At 40.0% G+C, this 19,008-nt stretch overlaps 1 protein-coding gene across 1 annotated transcript in view; it reads left to right on the top strand.

The window, feature by feature from the left end:
* Window positions 1-18,642, top strand: part of LOC144480034 (uncharacterized) — a 42,702-nt gene extending 24,060 nt beyond the window's left edge. Inside the window, exons 8-17 of the mRNA XM_078199187.1 lie at window positions 1,020-1,109; window positions 2,281-2,325; window positions 3,597-3,692; window positions 3,777-3,827; window positions 8,278-8,373; window positions 8,467-8,517; window positions 10,698-10,799; window positions 14,848-14,997; window positions 15,731-15,820; window positions 17,398-18,642. Coding sequence (XP_078055313.1) covers window positions 1,020-1,109; window positions 2,281-2,325; window positions 3,597-3,692; window positions 3,777-3,827; window positions 8,278-8,373; window positions 8,467-8,517; window positions 10,698-10,799; window positions 14,848-14,997; window positions 15,731-15,820; window positions 17,398-17,537 — 911 coding nt within the window. The 3' untranslated portion in view covers window positions 17,538-18,642. The remainder of the gene's footprint in view (window positions 1-1,019; window positions 1,110-2,280; window positions 2,326-3,596; window positions 3,693-3,776; window positions 3,828-8,277; window positions 8,374-8,466; window positions 8,518-10,697; window positions 10,800-14,847; window positions 14,998-15,730; window positions 15,821-17,397) is intronic.
* Window positions 18,643-19,008: the final 366 nt, after the last annotated feature.

Here is a 19,008-nt window from a genome sequence, read left to right as displayed (position 1 = left end):
ATTCGTCCTACTCTGGACTGATTACTGGCTGCAAGGGATTTGCAGGCAGAAAAGGTAGTCCTACGTCCACCGGCCATGAGATTATTTTTCAGCCCACTTAAGCTATGCTTTCTTGCGCTGAAACTATCCTTTCACCTAAAATGCTCCACCTAGTGGTTAAATGGAGTTAATCCACACTATCATAATAGCAACAGAAAGGAATTACCCATTTTCTGCCTATTCATTACCAATAATCTCCAGGGTGCATATTAACATTTTCACTTTAAAAAAAATTTAAATCTATTTAAGATCTTTCTTTATCTCAAAACCTTAAGATCCTTCCATCATTCCACAATGAGGGTGACAGACAATCTGTGAAAGCCCTCTATCACTGACGTTCTTAATATGCCATTGGGAGGTGTTTCAGGAGGAAACAGTTAGACCTGTTGTTTGATTTTCTTTCTGATCACTATCCTCCTTGGGAATTGTTTTTATCCTATTTCACTTAGCTTCCAAAATCAGATTGTGCAATTGCCGGAATCAAGATCCAAACACTTCTGTTTGACATTATTAATGTCCAAGATGGCGCCGGAACGTGGCAACTTCTTGCAAGCTGTGCCCAGCATACCCTCTAATTCTATCTTTTACTCTCGTTCTATGCTTTAAAACTCTACTTTAACTTTTAAACTCTGTAACAATGCTTCCATTCTTCCCTGCTGCCATCAGACCTTTAAATGGACCTACCTTATATTAAGTTGATCGTTCTTTATACCCTAACTGTGACTATAACACTACATTCTGCACCCTCTCCTGTCCTTCTCTATGTAAGGATGCGTTGTCTGTATGGCGCGCAAGAAACAATACTTTTCACTGTATACTAATGCATGTGACAACAATAAATCAAATCAAATCAAACAGTATACTTGATCAGCAACTCATTGTGCTAGCAGCAACCACTGCACTGTTTTCAATAACCAATGAATGATGCTACTTTATTCTTCTTGTTTACTTCAACCTCTACTCAATTGTTTTATGACCAGACATTGCCACAACTTTCATCCCAGAGTCAACAGCTGACATTGAGCAACCTGAAACAGGCACGGTGGAGAACAGCACCCAAGATTCCAATTGTGAGTGTTTTCCTTGTTTCAGTAAAAATGGGTGCTAGACATTCGCAAGAGTCAACTAAAAAGATCCAACTTATAACATGGATGAATCCAAACCACAGGGCCATAAAGTAATTAATGCATTGAATAAGAAATTCAATGGAAGCTTCTTTACCAGAGAGTGCTAAGAATCTGCAACCTGCTACCAGGAGCTACTTAGATACATGAATGGGAAAAAAACAGAAGGATCTGCCGATAGAATGAAATGAAGTAAGGTAGAAGGAGGCTCTTATGAAGCATAAACATTGGCATAGACCCAAGGAGACGAATGGTATCTATACAATTCTATCCAATTTTCTGTATTAAACACATTGGAATATTTGGGGCAATGAAATAAATACTTACTTTCTATTTACCAATTTAAAACGCTCTACTGATTTCGGGTAAAATCAAGTCTCCAACCGTTTCAGCTATTGGCACCTCATTATATTGTGATTACTTTGCAGATGAGATTCTGATTGCAATTACTAACAATTAGGAGAGACAGTTGTTAAATGGAGATTTCTAGGTTTTTCTTAAGTATGTCAATTACTTCACTTATTGGTCTTATTGTACACTGAAAATGGTGGACAAATCTGGTGACACCAGTTATAAGCAATGAAGCAATAAAGAAATAAATTGTTTTATGTAGACAAGTTCAAGAATTCTGACCTCAGTTGTTGAATACAATTCACAAAATCAAATTTGGTCCAGTCTAAACATTTACTCTTGTCACACTAGGGCTGATAATATTTAAGTACTTGGACAAGTCGAATTTATTGAAACCAAACCAATAAGTTGATGACAGAATAATACTCAGAATCCAGACTAGCAACAAAAATGTAACTCACATGACATGTAGACACATGAACGGACGGAGAACAGAGGGATACAAGCGGTTAGGACAAAGTGATCGGCGTAGCTTGGAGGGCCGAAGGGCCTGCTCCTGTGCTGCACTGTTCTTTGTTCTTTTTAAAAGGAGACATGCCTGAATAAATCAGAAATGTAAATACTTTTGGAAAATACTCACAAAAGGAAACATAAAGTAATGAATTTATTGTGTCTAACTAGTAGATTTGTAATACAAAATATAAACAGAAGTAGAAATTTATTGAAACAATGTGTATGTAAACTTATTCATTTTCTAATTTAACAGATGACTTCTTCACATCGACAGAAGATCCGATGCTGTTTCCAAATGGTAAGTGATTAAGTTGAAGCAGTTAGCAGTAATTATGCACAGAGCAAATTTTCAAAGACTTCCATACAAGAACGTTTTTATTAATAAGACGTGGGCATTGCTAGCAAAACCAGCGTTCATTTTCCATCCCTAATTGTCCACTGCCACCTTCTTGAACCAGTGCAATTCATGTAGTGTAGGTACAGCACTTTTAGGTTAGGAGTTCTGAGATTTTGATCCAGTGATGCTGAGGAAACGGCAATATATTACCAAGCCTGGACTGTTTGGTTTGTGACTTGGAGGAGAACTTACAGATGTCTCAAATCCAACCCAGCATTGCAAAATGTCACCTGTAGTATGATCACCTATCAGGCATGATCTCATTGAATAGTTGGCAGTACCAGCTTGATGGGGCTAAATGGTTCACCCGTTTACATATTGTCAGAAACTAACTATCAAATATGGCTTCTAAAAATCATTAGAAATGCTTTCCAATTTTTGGTGACCTTCCTCTTTCTGAATTTGTTGTAAATTATACCATTTAATTTATGGTCTGAAGTGAATGCCCAGCCTAAAACATGTTTTACATCTAATATAATTAAATTTAAGAAGACCTACATGTTCTGTAACAACGATCTTTTTCTTGAGTAATCTGCCTGAAGGCAGATCCAATCCAGTGTCACAACCTCCATCACAGGTAAAGGGTAAAGAGGCAGGTCCCAAATTCACCCCAGCCGAAACGGGGATTGGCACCAAACTGATCCACACCAGCTCTCCAGCCAACTGGACAAATCCACTCTCCAAGGGTCCAAGTTATTGTGGCAACATAATCTCTTAGCTGTTGTAACTTGGAGCTATGGATAGTGATGGTGGAGGCTCCAGTTTATTTAATTATTCTCTCAAGCGTACCACCTGCTATTGGTGCATGCTGGAGGAATTTACAACTTGCTGCTGCTCAGCCATGTTCTGACTAAGGAATGCACCTTCCTTGGCCATCAAGTCCTGGAGTGGGACTTGAACCCACAGCTCCTGACTCAGAGACAGGGACACTATCCCCAAGACCTTGCAAGATAATGTTACTGTTCTAATATTATAAAATAGATTTTTAAAAATTTGTTATGGGTTCTTGCTTGAATTCCCTGCTACCTTTTGCTTCAAACTATAACTTTCAGGATGTTACTAACTAAGTATACCAATAGATGATATAAGTTTATATGAAATAAAGTTATTTATTTGAAGAATGCAACATCCTTTAATTCACTTCTAATACCTGATTTTCTCTCCACCAAAAGAAAGTGAGACAGAATCCAGTCTAAACTCAACATCCAACACAGAAATATCCACAACAGATCAAAGCACCTTCCAGATTACAGAAGACTCACCCGCCTGTAAGTGAAAATATTTTATTGAGAAAGAAATACAATTATCTTATTGCTTTGAAACTTCCTTGACCTGATTTTCTTATCTTTCAGCTGATACAAACCATCCCCACAATTTGACTGAAAGCACCACAGAATCAGATGGTACGTAATCACCATGTGAAGCAAACCTGCTCTCTCTCAATTTTTAAAAAAATGCCATGCATTTTGTGGAAAGGAAGGCAAATGTTAATGCAAATGACAAAGGGTTCTGACTCGAAACATTGGGTGTGATCTTACTGCCCATTCACGCCACTCTCCCGTTGCAGCGAGGTCGGATAATTTGGCGTTCCAACCAAATCTCCGTTCACTGCGGCAGGGTGGGAAAATCCCGCTGGCGTGAACAGTGGTAACATTCCGGCCATTGGCTCTAATCTCTCTCCACAGACGCTTTCAGAAATGCTGAGATTTTCCAGCATTTTCTCTTTTTGTTATAAATCGAATGCTCTATTACTTTTATTATGTGGGTAACAATAAGTTTGTTTAACATCTACTCATGTATTCAGCTCCACTTAAATGTGTACCTGATATATTATTTATATTCCATTATGTTCACCCTTTTCTATTGAGCTGTTGTTTTATTGTGTGTACTTGTCTGAGACTATCACTATTTTTCAAGAGCAGACAGACCAAAGGATGCTTTTACTTGGCCTAGTTAAGTAAAGTTTATTTATTAGTCACAAGTAAGCTTACATTAACACTGCAATGAAGTTACTGTCAAAATCCTTCTGGAGAGAGTAGCCTCCATGTGTTACTCTCTTCTCTTTATTTTTAAAGTCATACTGGATTCTTCAGCAACATAGGGACCTTGCTGTCATATCAATGAAAATGCAATGGACGAGAAAGCTCAATCTGATGGCACTTTCATAGATGTCCATGGGCTGCCATTACTGTCAGTTCACCAAGTGTGGGGCCCTCTCTATTATGAAGTGCAACTTGCACATCTCCCATCACCTGTACCACTGTAATATAAAAACACCTCACTGCTATCAAGGAAAACATAAGTCCAGTAATATTTCTTTGTTGAATGAAGTGGAACCTGGTGGCTCATATTACATCGTTCAAGGTGGTAGGATGAGTTGGTAAGACTGTTAAAAAGCATAATTTATAAATAGAGATGTAGAGTTCAAAATCAGGGAAGTTATTGTAAACTTTTGTACATCACTGGGTTATGCCACAGCTAGTGCGTATTGCAAGGGCGAATTATACAGTGAAACCCCTGGGCCTCCAGATACCTCCGCACACATGACCCTCTCAACTGATTGTTTTTGAAAACCATTAGTGAATCACATCGGTGTGACACCAGGCCGCCATGGTGGGGAAAGGGTGTATTCCACAGGGCCAGACAATATGACGAAAGTCATTTAATTATATTTTAAATTATTTAAATTCATAGCATTCATAGAATCCCTACAGTGCAGAAGGAAACCATTTGGCCCATCGAGTCTGCACCGACCACAGTCCCACCCAGGCCCTGTTCCCATACCCCACATATCTACCCTGCCAATCCCCCCCCGACACTAGGGTCAATTTAGCGTGGCCAAATCAACCTAACCCACACATCTTTGGACTGTGGGAGGAAACCGGAGCACCCGGAGGAAACCCACGCAGAACACAGGCAGAATGTCCAAACTCCACACAGACAGTGACCTGAGGCCAGAATTGAACCCAGGTCCCTGGCGCTATGAGGCAGCAGTGCTGACCACTGTGCCACCGTGCCTCCCCGATTCATGTAAATCAGGTTGACGTTCAGATTACATCACCAGCAGGGGGATGAAGAAGATCTCAAATTAGATTTTGCTGGCGCAAATCCCATTTTGGTCCTCTCATGAGATTTGGTGGCCATAACGGGATTTGCACCCCCAGCGAATGGGCCCTTTAAATCTCACCCCATGTTTCTATAAGGTTACTCACTAGGTGGCCACTAGGTGGTGCAAGAGCTATCTCGGGTGGTTCAGCCTGTTTATTTTCCCTTTGTGTTCTGGCTGGTGACAGTTCTCTGCAGTCCAACCTCTTTTTGACTGCAAGCCACTTACAATGTGAGAAATAATAAGCGTGAGGCCAAATTCTCCGACTTGATGCCATTTCACAATAGCATTTCAATGTAATGTGGCATCACACCACCTGATAATTTAAAAATAGACAGTTGTGATAATCTGAAATTGCATCCTCAAGTCTCATTAATGATAAAGCATTTGTGTGGATTGAATTCTGCTTACAGTGGAAAGTTCACTTAAAGTGATACAGCTATCAGATAATCTTGACTGGTTCATTAAACAAAAACTGGAACAAGAAAATGAAGGCATCAGCCATATAGAAATCAGGTAGCGTGAGAGTGGCAGTGTCAACACCAGACACGTCATGTCTGTAAAACAATTAAAAGGAGCACAGGATTTGTTCATGTAATTTTCATTCAGGTCTGGAATAAAATGTTTTTATGCACAAAGATTTTATTTTTAAATTACAATTCAATCAGAGACAAAATATACTCTAGAATGGAGAACAAACTTTATTCATTCATAGGATATGGGTTTCATTGACAATTTCTAATCGCCCTGGAGAAGGTGGTGGTGAACTGCCTTCTTGAACCATTGCAATCTGAGAGTTTTGTTTTGCAGCGATTTGTTACAACTGTGAGTGGTTTGCTTGGCCATTTCAAAGGGCAGATAAGAGTCAACCACATTCCTGATTGCTAAAGTGACAGATTTCCTTCCTTCGAGGACACTAGTGAGTCAGGTGGATTGTTACCACTATCTAGCAGTTTCTTGGTAACCATCACTATTATTGGCTTTTTATCCCAGATTTATTTAACTAATTGAATTTAAATCTCCAAATGTAATGGTGGGATTTGAACTCATGCCTACAGTTCATTAGCCCAGGTTTCTGGATTAATAATCCTGTAACATATGCACTATACTAGTGTCCCTAGAAATGGCATAACAGTTGTGACATTTGTTATAGAATACCATCTGCTGACTGTTTTTAGTCCTGTCTAAAAGTAGTCGTCATATCTAAGCTGGAGTTCTTTGGCGCTTGCAAATGGAAAACAAATCAGATCCTGGTACTTTTTGCATTATCTGCAACATGCATATTAAATAATGCCCACATTACAATGACCTATATATCAATAGAAAATTTAAGACTCAAGAAGAGGTGTTTACTTGTTTAATACAGCAGAATTCCTGCTTTTTTCTCTATAATGGCCCAAAATAAATTGTACTTGTCAAAACTGTATATTTTTGCAATTTTAAGTGCCTAATTTAGTGAGAAAAGGAGGAGTTTTCTATTCTCCATTTTAAAATATCTCCTGTCATTTTTCTTTAATATAGGAATTTATTGGTTTTGAAGTTGAAGTTTTTGGTTGGAAAAAGGTTGTCCATTTCTTACATGATAGTAGTGGTGTTTTGGGTTTAGTTGTGGCTGTTATGCAATATTGTATTTACGTACTGTATGTTCAATGCACTGTCTCTTTTGTCAGAGTGATGAAAAATTCATGAAGTGTTCCAGTTACCAATATTAGGGACTGCCTCTTTTCACAGTACTGCCACCGTAGCTGAAACAAGAGGAAAAACAGTTCAATAGTATTAAATAACAATACTTGCATTTCTGCTTAGCATTTCAAATCACTTACCACTTAAATTGTGGCAACTGTTGTTACATTGACACAGAAGGCAGCCAATTTTCATAAGGATGATTCATGAATATTAATAATGACAAACTCTCAATAAATCTGTTCTTTTGATGCTGTTGACTGAATAGGTTGATGAGATCTTAGCACTCACCTGAGCTTCCAGAACAGGCAATTATTTGGTCTAAAGGATCATAGTTTCAACAATGCAGCATCCCTCAGCATTGCATTAAAGTATCATCCTAGGCAAGAAAAGATTGTATTGATATAGCACCTTATATATCTCCAAGACATTTCAAAGTATTCCCCAGCCAATTAATTACTTTTAGAAGTGTATTTGCTGCTTTTACATAGATAATCGTCAGCTAATTTGTGATAAGCAAGATCCCAAAAGCAGAATGAAATGAATCGCAAATATTCTGCTTTAAGCTCTGAAGAAGTTGCATGGATTCAAAATGTTAACTTTGTTTCACTCTCCACAGATTCTGTCACACCTGCTGAGCTTTTCCAGTATTTTCTGTTTTTATTTCATATTTCCAGTCATTTGCAGTATTTTGTTTTTGTGCTTTAAGTGGTGTCAGCTGAGGGATTAATGTTAGGACACTATAAGTCTCTGATCTTCTTTGGAAAAGTGCAATAAGGCCTCTTAAGTCCATCTGAAAGGATGGAACTTTGGTTTAAAATCCAAAAGATTGTACATTTGACAACACAAAACACACTCGGTAAAACACTGAAATGTCAGCTAATATTAGGAGTTAAAATCTGGTATCGGGTACTAACCCACAACTTTTAATTCCTGAATGTAAAGTGCTACCAACTGACCCAAACTAACATTTTTATAGGTTTATTCAAGAAAAAAATGATTTGTTTAAAAACATTTGCCACTTCTTTTTGGGTTGATCTCTGATGTTTTTTTCCCACCTGCAGAAAGCGAGACAAATGTAAACTCAACAGCCAGCACAGAGCTACTTATCACAGAGATTCAACAAAGCACCTCCCAGAATAAAGCAGACTCCTTCACTTGTAAGTTAGCTGTTAATAAAACAAACTTATTTTCTTTTAAAAAGTACAATTCTCATGGCTGTGATATTTTAATTCAATTTTCTCACTTTTCAGCAATTTACAGCAATCCCCACAATTCAACTGAAAACAACACAGAGACAAATGGTATGTTGATACAAATATATTTCCACAATATTCATAAATGTCACTGATAAGAACACAATTTTCAAAATGGTCACTATCTCTTTAAAATCTACTTGTACACTCTGAACAATGCGTAACAAATCAATTCAGGTGGATGAGAATGATGTGTCTTCCTCCTAAATATGTTTTATATGGATTACATCTACCTCTCTAAATCTCAATATTATTCCTGATGTGCCTCCCAAGTTCTTGCTCTTTCATAATGTATTGCAGGAGGCCAATTGGTCCATTGATTTTACGCCAACTCTTTCAGAGGCAATTCAGTTAGTCCCATTCCCTGTTCTTTCTCCACATCTCGTCATTTTCTTTTAGTTCAAATATGTATCCAATCCCCTTTAGAAATCTACCATTGAATCTTTATCTGCCACCCTATCAGGCAATGCTTTTTAAATCATAACCACTCACTGCGTTTAAAAAAATTCTTTATCACCTATCAATCACCTTAAATCTGTTGCCCAATTATCAACTCTTCAATCACTGGAAACAGTTTTTCATATTTACTCCACCTAAATCCTTCATGTTTGTAAGCACATCCAGCCTTCTCTGTCTGCTCTTAACAAAGCTGCCAAAGTAATTTTAATCCTTCATCCCTGGAATCTATCCAGCAAATCTCTTTTGTATCCTCCCCAAAGCCTTCACATTCTGCTGAAAGTGTGCTGCTCAGAATTGGGCACAATTCTCCAACTGAGACTTGGCTTACTGCAATACAAAATGAGAACTTTGCATCGGTGTTTACCAAGGAAGAAGACATTGATAAGGCTACAGTAAATAGGGAGGTTATAAGAATGGTGGGTGAAATAAAAATAAAGAGGATGTATTGGAGAGGCTGCTAATATTTAAAGTGGGTAAGTCATCGATCTGGATGGGATGTGTACTATTTTGCTCAGAGTGAAGATGGGAGAGAATCGTGCTGTGGTTTTGGGCGAGTTTAAAATGGAATCTTACCTCACTCTGTCAAAAAAATGAAGCCAAATCTGTTTTTCGCCAGCTGGGGGAGAACAGGGCCTAAACTTACTGAAAGCTGGCATATAGCAGCAGAGAGCGCCATTGCGCATGTTCAGATCTCTATGTCTGTGAACACGGAGAGCTCTCATTCACTGCCTCCTTCAGCTATAGTTGGCCCTCGTGGCTGATTCTGCCCCCCCCCCATCCCCATCGTGGAGCTTCCCCCACGTCCCTGGACTGATTGCCACCCCACACACGGGCCATCTGCTTCCCTCCCTCCGCTATTACAGGGCTCTGCAGCCAAGTCCCCACCCTCCCTGTGCACGGACCGGACGATCGTCGGTTGCAGAATGTGCAGCAACCCCCCAACGATCTCTATTGCATGACGCGCAGCATGTCCCCATGCGATCACTGTTGCAGAGCGCACAGCTTTCTCACCCGATGGGCACTGCCTGGTGGGCACTGCCAGTGTGCCAGGTTGACAGTGTCAGGGTGCCCGGTGGGCAGTGCCAGGCTGGCAATGCCTAAGGGGCACCCCTTCTGACCCCGACCTTCCAGGGACTCTCAATGACCTGGTGAGGGCATCACATCTGGTCCCCATTGATGGGGACCATATGATTGCGTCCTAGGCTCACTTGCAATATTTAAATCCACAATTAAATATTGAAATATCTCGCCAAATATCCAGTGCTGATAAGATCGCGAGAGATGAGAAATCGGGCACGAACCCGATTTCTCGGCTCTCTTGCAATCCTACCGGCTCACCCTGCCCATCAGCGAGTGGGGCGGAATGTAAGATCATTGCCATCGTGTTCCTAACAAAGTCGGAAATCTCTTCATGATGTCATAACAGCCACAACATAAAGCTAATTAACAAAAATGAAAAGCAAAAATTACTTTAAATTAACCAGCATGGGCTGTGTTGTGAGACTTCTTACTGTGTTTACCCCAGTCCAACGCCGGCATCTCCACATTGTAACTACAAACACACAGAAAATTAAACCCTTTGCATCTTATGAAAAATGTTCCATGGAGGGACAGGGTTTAATCTTGGACACCAGATCATGATTCAGCATAACTTGAACACTGTTTACTTAGAACAATATATTATATTCATTTTAAGTATCCATTAATCAATAATTATTTTACTTCGTTCTGCACGATAATGAAAACGTAATTCTGCATTTATTTTTTAGAAGAGATCATAAACTCTACAACTGCCTGGAGCTTAACTAACACTTCATCATTAAGTCAAGAAAATTCAACTTCCACAGTAAAATGCGAAAACAATCAAATCAGTAAGTCAGTTTGAAAAACTAATTTCTATGTTTTTTAAAAATTCACAATCATTGGTGTGAAATCAGCAAAAATACACTGTAAGACTATTGTCAAGAAATAACTATTAATTGTAATGAGCGATAACTGGAAAAACTCAGTGTCTATAACAGCAGATGCGAATACCATTTCGGAAAGTTTTAAGTCCCAGTAGTAGTCAAGTAACATTGAGTGTGGCACTTGTCTAGATTGATGGCATAAAAAGTGGAATAGCATATCAGCGGTCTGATTTACAGCCAATTCAATTTTCTGTTCCATTAACTTCAACAAACTCAAGAGTATAAGGCATGTGGTCTACTCACTGTGACCCATGACCAGTTTTATCCCCAGTCCATCTTCACTACTCTGAATGGATCAGTTTCAGCACTGCCCATGCAGGCTGCTAGGCAAAGACTCACAAGATCACTGGATATTTTCGTGCAGGGAAAGAACATTGTAACTCATCCCTCAGAACTAATCTTCTCATAACAATATTCAACTGCGGCTTAAGCTGCTTTTCCATTGGGTTAGCTGGAGTGCCAAAAATACCATGCCCAACATGGTATGACTGACTTAACTAGATGTCAAAAATAACAAATCTACCCTGATGAATATAAAAGCACTTTTTAATTTGCCACCCTTACCTTACCTAGAATTCCATTTCACATATTGATCACACTTTATGTGAACAAGAACTTGCTACCTTTCCAAATGGAGAAAGTTCTCTTGAAGAGTCAGGGAAGGAAAACTGATGGGAATCTCGTCCAGCATTAACAATTCATATTCTGTCACCAATATTTTTAGTTTTAATGGAATTAGCAAAGTCACTTGCAGCACAGAGGATGTTGGTCATCTATTATGTGCCCTTCCAATATTCAGTTCCACTAACTTGAATGTTGATAAAATTGCTAAAACACAGGTTAATGCTACGGAAAAACCCTGATAAGTGCTGAAAACTGGAAGTTAAGGAAGTTCCAAACAGAGTTTAAAAAAAGATGATAGACCAGCTGTGTATTCTGCTTTAGCTTCAGCACTTTCTGTATCTGTACAAGAACATTTGGCTAATTAGTCAAGCGTGGTTCTAAATAAAGTCAATTGTTTTTCATTGATTCATGGGATGTGGGCGTCACTGGCTAGACCAGCATTTATTGCCCTAATTGTCCTTCAACTGAGTGGTTTGCTCGGCCATTTAAGAGTCATAGAATACAGCACAGAATCGCTAACAGTGCAGAAGAGGCCATTTGGCCCATTGAGTCTGCACCGACTCTCTGACAGAGTATCTTATCCAGGCCCTCTCCCCCACTCTATCCCTGTAACCCCACACATTTACCTTGTCTAATCCATCTAACCTAGACATCTTAGGACACTAAGGGGAAATTTAGCTTGGCCAATTCCCCTAACCTGCACATCTTTGGGTTGTGGAGAAAACCAAAGCACCCAAAAGAAACCTACTAGACAACGTGCCACAGTCACCCAAAGGGGGAATTGAACCTGGGTCCCTGGAGCTGAGACAGCAGTGCTAACCACTGTGCCACCGTGCCGCCCTACACTGCTATGGATCTGGAATCACATGTAGGCCAGACCAGGTAAAGATGTCAGATTTCCTTCCCTAAAGGAACATTCGTGAACCAGATGTGTTTTTAGAACAATTGACAATTTGCCTTTTAATTTCAAATTTCACCATCTGCTGTAATGGGATTAGAACACTGATTCCCAGAGCATTGCCCTGGGTCTCTGGATTACTAATCCAGTGACAATTTCACTGCACAACTTTCTCCCCTGCAAATAAAATCGGAAGAAATATTTTAAAATATATTAATCAATGCAACCATTTTCTTGGAATTTGCAGCGATTTGAATTTTTTTTAAATTTCATATAGCCATAGAAGTGGTGCCCGAATGCAAGTTCACTGCGTTTATGCTCATGGAGGGATACATTGTACATATAAAAAGATCCCCATGTTGAATTATTGGATTTTGGCTGTAACTGTCTGTAATATAAAGTCATGATGTGGAGATGCCGGCGTTGGACTGGGGCGAACACAGTAAGAAGTCTCACAACACCAGGTTAAAGTCCAACAGGTTTATTTGGTAGCAAATACCATAAGCTTTCGGAGCGCTGCTCCTTCGTCGGATGGAGTGGAAATGTGCTCTCAAACGGTGCACAGAGACACAGAAATCAAGTTACAGAACACTAATTAGAATGCGAATCCCTACAGCCAGCCAGGTCTTAAAGGTACAGACAATGTGGGTGGAGGGAGCATTAAACACAGGTTAAAGAGATGTGTATTGTCTCCAGACAGAACAGCTAGTGAGATTCTGCAAGTCCAGGGAGCAAGCTGTGGGGGTTACTGATAATGTGACATAAATCCAACAACCCGGTTTAGGCCGTCCTCATGTGTGCGGAACTTGGCTTCATCCTGGACCACAATGTCTTCACCTTCAACAACCAGTTCTTCATCCAGATACACGGAACAGCCATGGGGACCAAATTCGCACCTCAATATACCAACATCTTCATGCACAGGTTCGAATAAGACTTCTTCACCGCACAGGACCTTCAACTGATGCTATACACTAGATACATCAATGACATTTTCTTCCTTTGGAGTCATGGTGAGCAATCACTGAAACAACTATATGATGACATCAACAAGTTCCATCCCACCATCAGACTCACCATGGACTACTCTCCGGAATCGGTTGCATTCTTGGACACACGCATCTCCATTAAGGACGGTCACCTCAGCACCTCACTGTACGGCAAACCCACGGATAACCTCATGATGCTCCACTTCTCCAGCTTCCACCCTAAACACATTAAAGAAGCCATCCCCTACGGACAAGCCCTCCGTATACACAGGATCTGCTCGGATGAGGAGGATCGCAACAGACACCTCCAGACGCTGAAAGATGCCCTCATAAGAACAGGATATGGCGCTCGACTCATCGATACTGTTCCGACGCGCCACAGCGAAAAACCGCACCGACCTCCTCAGAAGACAAACACGGGACACAGTGGACAGAGTACCCTTCGTCATCCAGTACTTCCCCGGAGCGGAGAAGCTACGGCATCTCCTCCAGAGCCTTCAACATGTCATTGATGAAGACGAACATCTCGCCAAGGCCATCCCCACACCCCCACTTCTTGCCTTCAAACAACCACGCAACCTCAAACAGACCATTGTCCGCAGCAAACTACCCAGCCTTCAGGAGAACAGTGACCACGACACCACACAACCCTGCCACAGCAACCTCTGAAAGACGTGCCGGATCATCGACACGGATGCCATCTACCAGGTACACGGTACCTACTCTTGCAACTCGGCCAACGTTGTCTACCTGATAAGCTGCAGGAAAGGATGTCCCGAGGCATGGTACATTGGGGAAACCATGCAGACGCTACGACAACGGATGAATGAACACCGCTCGACAATCACCAGGCAAGACTGTTCTCTTCCTGTGGGGGAGCACTTCAGCAGTCATGGGCATTCAGCCTTGGATCTTCAGGTAAGCGTTCTCCAAGGCGGCCTTCACGACACACGACAGCGCAGAGTCACTGAGCAGAAACTGATAGCCAAGTTCCGCACACATGAGGACGGCCTAAACCGGGATGTTGGATTTATGTCACATTATCAGTAACCCCCACAGCTTGCCCCCTGGACTTGCAGAATCTCACTAGCTGTTCTGTCTGGAGACAATACACATCTCTTTAACCTGTGTTTAATGCTCCCTCCACCCACATTGTCTGTACCTTTAAGACCTGGCTGGCTGTAGGGATTTGCATTCTAATTAGTATTCTGTAACTTGATTTCTGTGTCTGTGCACTGTTTGAGAGCACATTTCCACTCCATCTGACGAAGGAGCAGTGCTCCGAAAGCTTATGGTATTTGCTACCAAATGAACCTGTTGGACTTTAACCTGGTGTTGTGAGACTTCTTACTGTGTAATATAAAGGCCAAGCAAAAAAGGGTTTTATCAATCCTTTCTACTTGCAGGCAATCATTATTAACTGTGTTTCTATCCTTTACAGTGGACAAGAATGAAACAGCAAAGAAACAACAAATGAAACAGAGTAGTGCCCTATTACTGATACTCGTAGCTTTCCTGATCTGTGCTTTATTGATTGTGTTCCAACTGTTCGTGTTAAAAATCAGGAAGGAGCATTTAAAGTGGAGAAAACGTAAGTCTATTTTTAATACAATTTTTAACTTTAAAATTTTCCAGCTATCCCCACCTCCACAATAGATACTGACTTCTTTGTTGAAAAACAGTTCCACTTGTAGTTGGCCTCCAATCCCTCACTCATCCTGGTGCCCATTATACAGGTGTGAGCTTTGACTGAGGATTGACAGGCTATCAATCAGGGGCGACACGGTGGCACAGTGGTTAGCACTGCTGCCTCACAGTGCCAGGGCCCTGGGTTCAATTCCCGGTTTGGGTCACTGTCTGTGTGGAGTTTGCACATTCTCTCCGTGTCTGCGTAGGTTTCCTCCGGGTGCTCCGGTTTCCTCCCACAGCCCAAAGATGTGTGGGTTAGGTGGATTGGCCATGCAAAATTGCCCCTTAGTGGCAGGGGGATTAGCTAGGGTAAATGTATGGGGATAGGGTCTGGGTGGGATTGTGGTCGGTGCAGGCTCGATGGGCCAAATGGCCTCCTTCTGCACTGTAGGGATTCTATGATATCCAACTGTTTTACTATCATAGCCAAAGCTCAATGCAATTGATACGAGTAGATTATTTCCAGATCCTGCGCTGCCAACTGGTGTGTCGCACCTCTACTTTTTTTCAAATGTTGTCCCGCACTCTGAACACAGAATAGGTTAATTTACTCTCTATAGTGAGTGACGCAGGATCGAATAAAAAGAACCTTGAAGTCTTTGCCATTGCTTACAATTTGCTTTCACTTATTTCAGAAAAAGATGACTCTGATTTAACAGTGGAAAGTAACAGATCAAACAGATCAAGTAATGAAGAAAATGTTCGACCTGAAAACAATAATCGAGGTAAGGTGGGGCAGATTATCTCCTGAGCACATTGGTAGCATTTCAAGTGTAACATAATATATAGAATGTATTCTATGAAAATTATGAATTGACTCTCCAGTTCCAAATGATCAATTCTGCTTCGAAACATTATTCTTTGAAATTGTTCAAAAATAGTAGTGAAAAACAAATGAGATTTATTAAATTCACACATTTTTCTAAATTACCAAAGAGGAGATAAACCAAGATCCATAGAATGAAACTTCACCAAAGTTGAAAAGAATTATAATGCAGAGACACAGCAAAGCATGGATCAGTGTCTTAGTGATGACAAATTTGGATATCAGACGCTGATATATTATTGAAGAAAAGAAAGAATGGCCTGAATTTCTGTAAACTTAATGTAGACACTAAAGGGAGAAAGGGAGGGAAAGGAAATGAGATGGGGGGGGTTGCAAGGCACTGATAAGAGATTGCCTCAGATGACTATCTTTTCATTTTCAAATTGACCTGATAGTCCATATGTTAGCACATACGACACTAAGATTACAACATCCCTTTAAGATTGAGCAATTTCTATACATTTCAAAATCTGAAAGGAAACAATATCAACTTGAATTTTATCCAATAAGTTTAAAATAAATCAGTCTTCAAAATTGTTAGGCAATGAATGTTGTGAATGTGAATGATATTGGTGCCTCGGTATTCTGGGTACTCACATCTAATAGACAATTTCAGAAGAACTACTTTTCATCAGTACAAGTTATTGTTACAAGAGTATTCATAATGCTAGCATACGTACGGTGTCACTGAACTGGTTACAATAATCAATGTTCTTCACAAAACAATTATTCCTCTGTTCATAATCCATTACTTATTTGCAGCACAGCTCTTTTTTCCAAATACAATTTCTTGTTTACAATTATCTTTACTAATGACACTGAAGCACAAGTGAAAATTCAATGCCTCTTTCCCTAAGTTCTTCAAATTATATTTCAGATCACCTTTTCACAATACACCTCAACCTGAATTTTCTTAACTATTGATTATCATTCTATTCCCCTGTTCAGAACTAAAAGTATTTCAATAAAGTTTAATGACTGGTTTGTGAAACCTGCTAGCATTGCTGATATAAACTTGTCTTTTTTTCTTGAGACAGTATCTTAAGCTGTTGTGTAACACTGAAATGATTACAAATCAGCCACTCGTAGTGATAGTGATGGGACCAAGATCAGATAATGAATTAAAATTATCAGAAGAGCAGAAAATAAAAGTTTATAGGCCTAAATGTAGCTTTTGCCTCAGTTTGTTGAACTAATATTCTGAGTAGATTCGTAAATGCACTGATTTGATTTATTGTTGTCACATATATTGGTATACAGTGAAAAGTATTGCTTCTTGCACACTATATAGACAAAGCATACCATTCCTAGAGGACACAAAATGTAGTGTTACAGTCACTGCACTAAATTTGTTTAAATTGCAATTATACAACTAGATATGCTTGATGAGTGATGAGTGCTAAAATTGTCATTCCTGTTTAATGTGCTCAGTTTCGAAGATTAGAAATTAAAACCATTGTTTTTGCTCCTGAACAGATCCCAATTTTGGTACGCATTACACAGTTCAAATACATCCAGAAGAACAAAGGAAACAATATACTAACAACATCACAGAATATACTACCAACATCACTGAAGATCAAATAAGTACATTGGACAAGGAGAGCACAGTCTGAGTTATTGTTATCACAACAACATAGATTTGCATTAGATTTTAATGTAAAGCTTTGTCTCTATTTGGTATTTTTTTGAAGTATTTTTGAAAATAATTGCCTTTGTTGCAAATATTTTGAAATATATGTTGGGAATAATTATAATTTATGAAAAACATACTGCTACAGTTATATATAAATGTGAGGTGGTTCATTTTGGCAGGTCAAATAGGATGGCAGAATATATTAATGGTAGGACTCTTGGCAGAGTGGAAGATCAGAAGGATCTTGGGGTCCGAGTTCATAGGACGCTCAAAGCAGCTGTGCAAGTTGAGGCTGCGGTTAAGAAGGCGTATGGTGTACTGGCCTTCATCAATCGAGGAATTGAGTTTAGGAGTCATGAGAGAATGTTGCAGCTATATAAGACCCTGGTCAGACCACACCTGGAGTACTGTGCTCAGTTCTGGTCGCCTCATTACAGGAAGGATGTGGAAGCCATAGAAAGGGTGCAGAGGAGATTTACAAGGATGTTGCCTGGGTTGGGGAGCATGCCTTATGAGGATAGGTTGAGTGAGCTCGGCCTTTTCTCCTTGGAGAGACGAAGGATGAGGGGTGACCTGATAGAGGTGTATAAGATGTTGAGAGATATTGATCGAGTGGGTAGTCAGAGGCTTTTTCCCAGGGCTGAAATGGTTGCCACAAGAGGACACAGGTTTAAGGTGCTGGGGAGTAGGTACAGAGGAGATGTCAGGGGTAAGTTTTTCACTCAGAGGGTGGTGGGTGCATGGAATGGGCTGCCAGCAACGGTGGTGGAGGCGGATTCGATAGGGTCTTTTAAGAGACTTTTAGATAAGTACATGGAACTTCGTAAGATAGAGGGTTATAGGTAAGCCTAGTAATCGCTAATTGTTTGGCACAACTTTGTGGGCTGAAGGGGCTGTATTGTGCTGTAGTTTTTCTATGTTTACAGTTGACTGAATGTGAATCAGAAATGCATCTTCATCAAATTTTTATTTCCAAGCTGTAAAATGTGAAAATGTGAATGTGTTTAAGTGTTTTAATTGTACATAACTGTTGCACCGATATTTATTGCTATTTGCACATTAAAAACAAGATTTTTTAACTTTTTAAAACACATTTATTATTTATTTTTTTTGTCCTTGTTTGCGTTGATATCAGTGTTGGGAAATGGAAAGCTTTCTTGATTCTTCACCAGATAATTTATTGGACTCTGGCAGCAGTCTTGTTGATAGGAGTGTGCATTGGGGAGTTAGATCACTACTCCAGGTTTATGCTAGCACTTTCCACTTCTTAATGCTGGCAGTCTCCCTCTTCACTGAATTTCAGTTAATGCTTCCCATCTCTCTCATTTCCAAAATGTCACTCGCAGCTCTTCCAGCAAATTACCTAACAAAGCACGATCATCTTTTGTCTATCTCAGTGCCATTTGATCCTTCACGTTACTTCTACCCTTTGTTGGTAGTAATTTAATCTA

This window comes from Mustelus asterias, chromosome 27 (assembly GCF_964213995.1).
Source record: "Mustelus asterias chromosome 27, sMusAst1.hap1.1, whole genome shotgun sequence".
In the NCBI taxonomy this organism is placed as follows: Eukaryota; Metazoa; Chordata; class Chondrichthyes; order Carcharhiniformes; family Triakidae; genus Mustelus; species Mustelus asterias.
The sequence above is the reverse complement of the archived record's forward strand: the minus strand, read 5'-3'. Positions and strand labels throughout refer to the sequence as shown.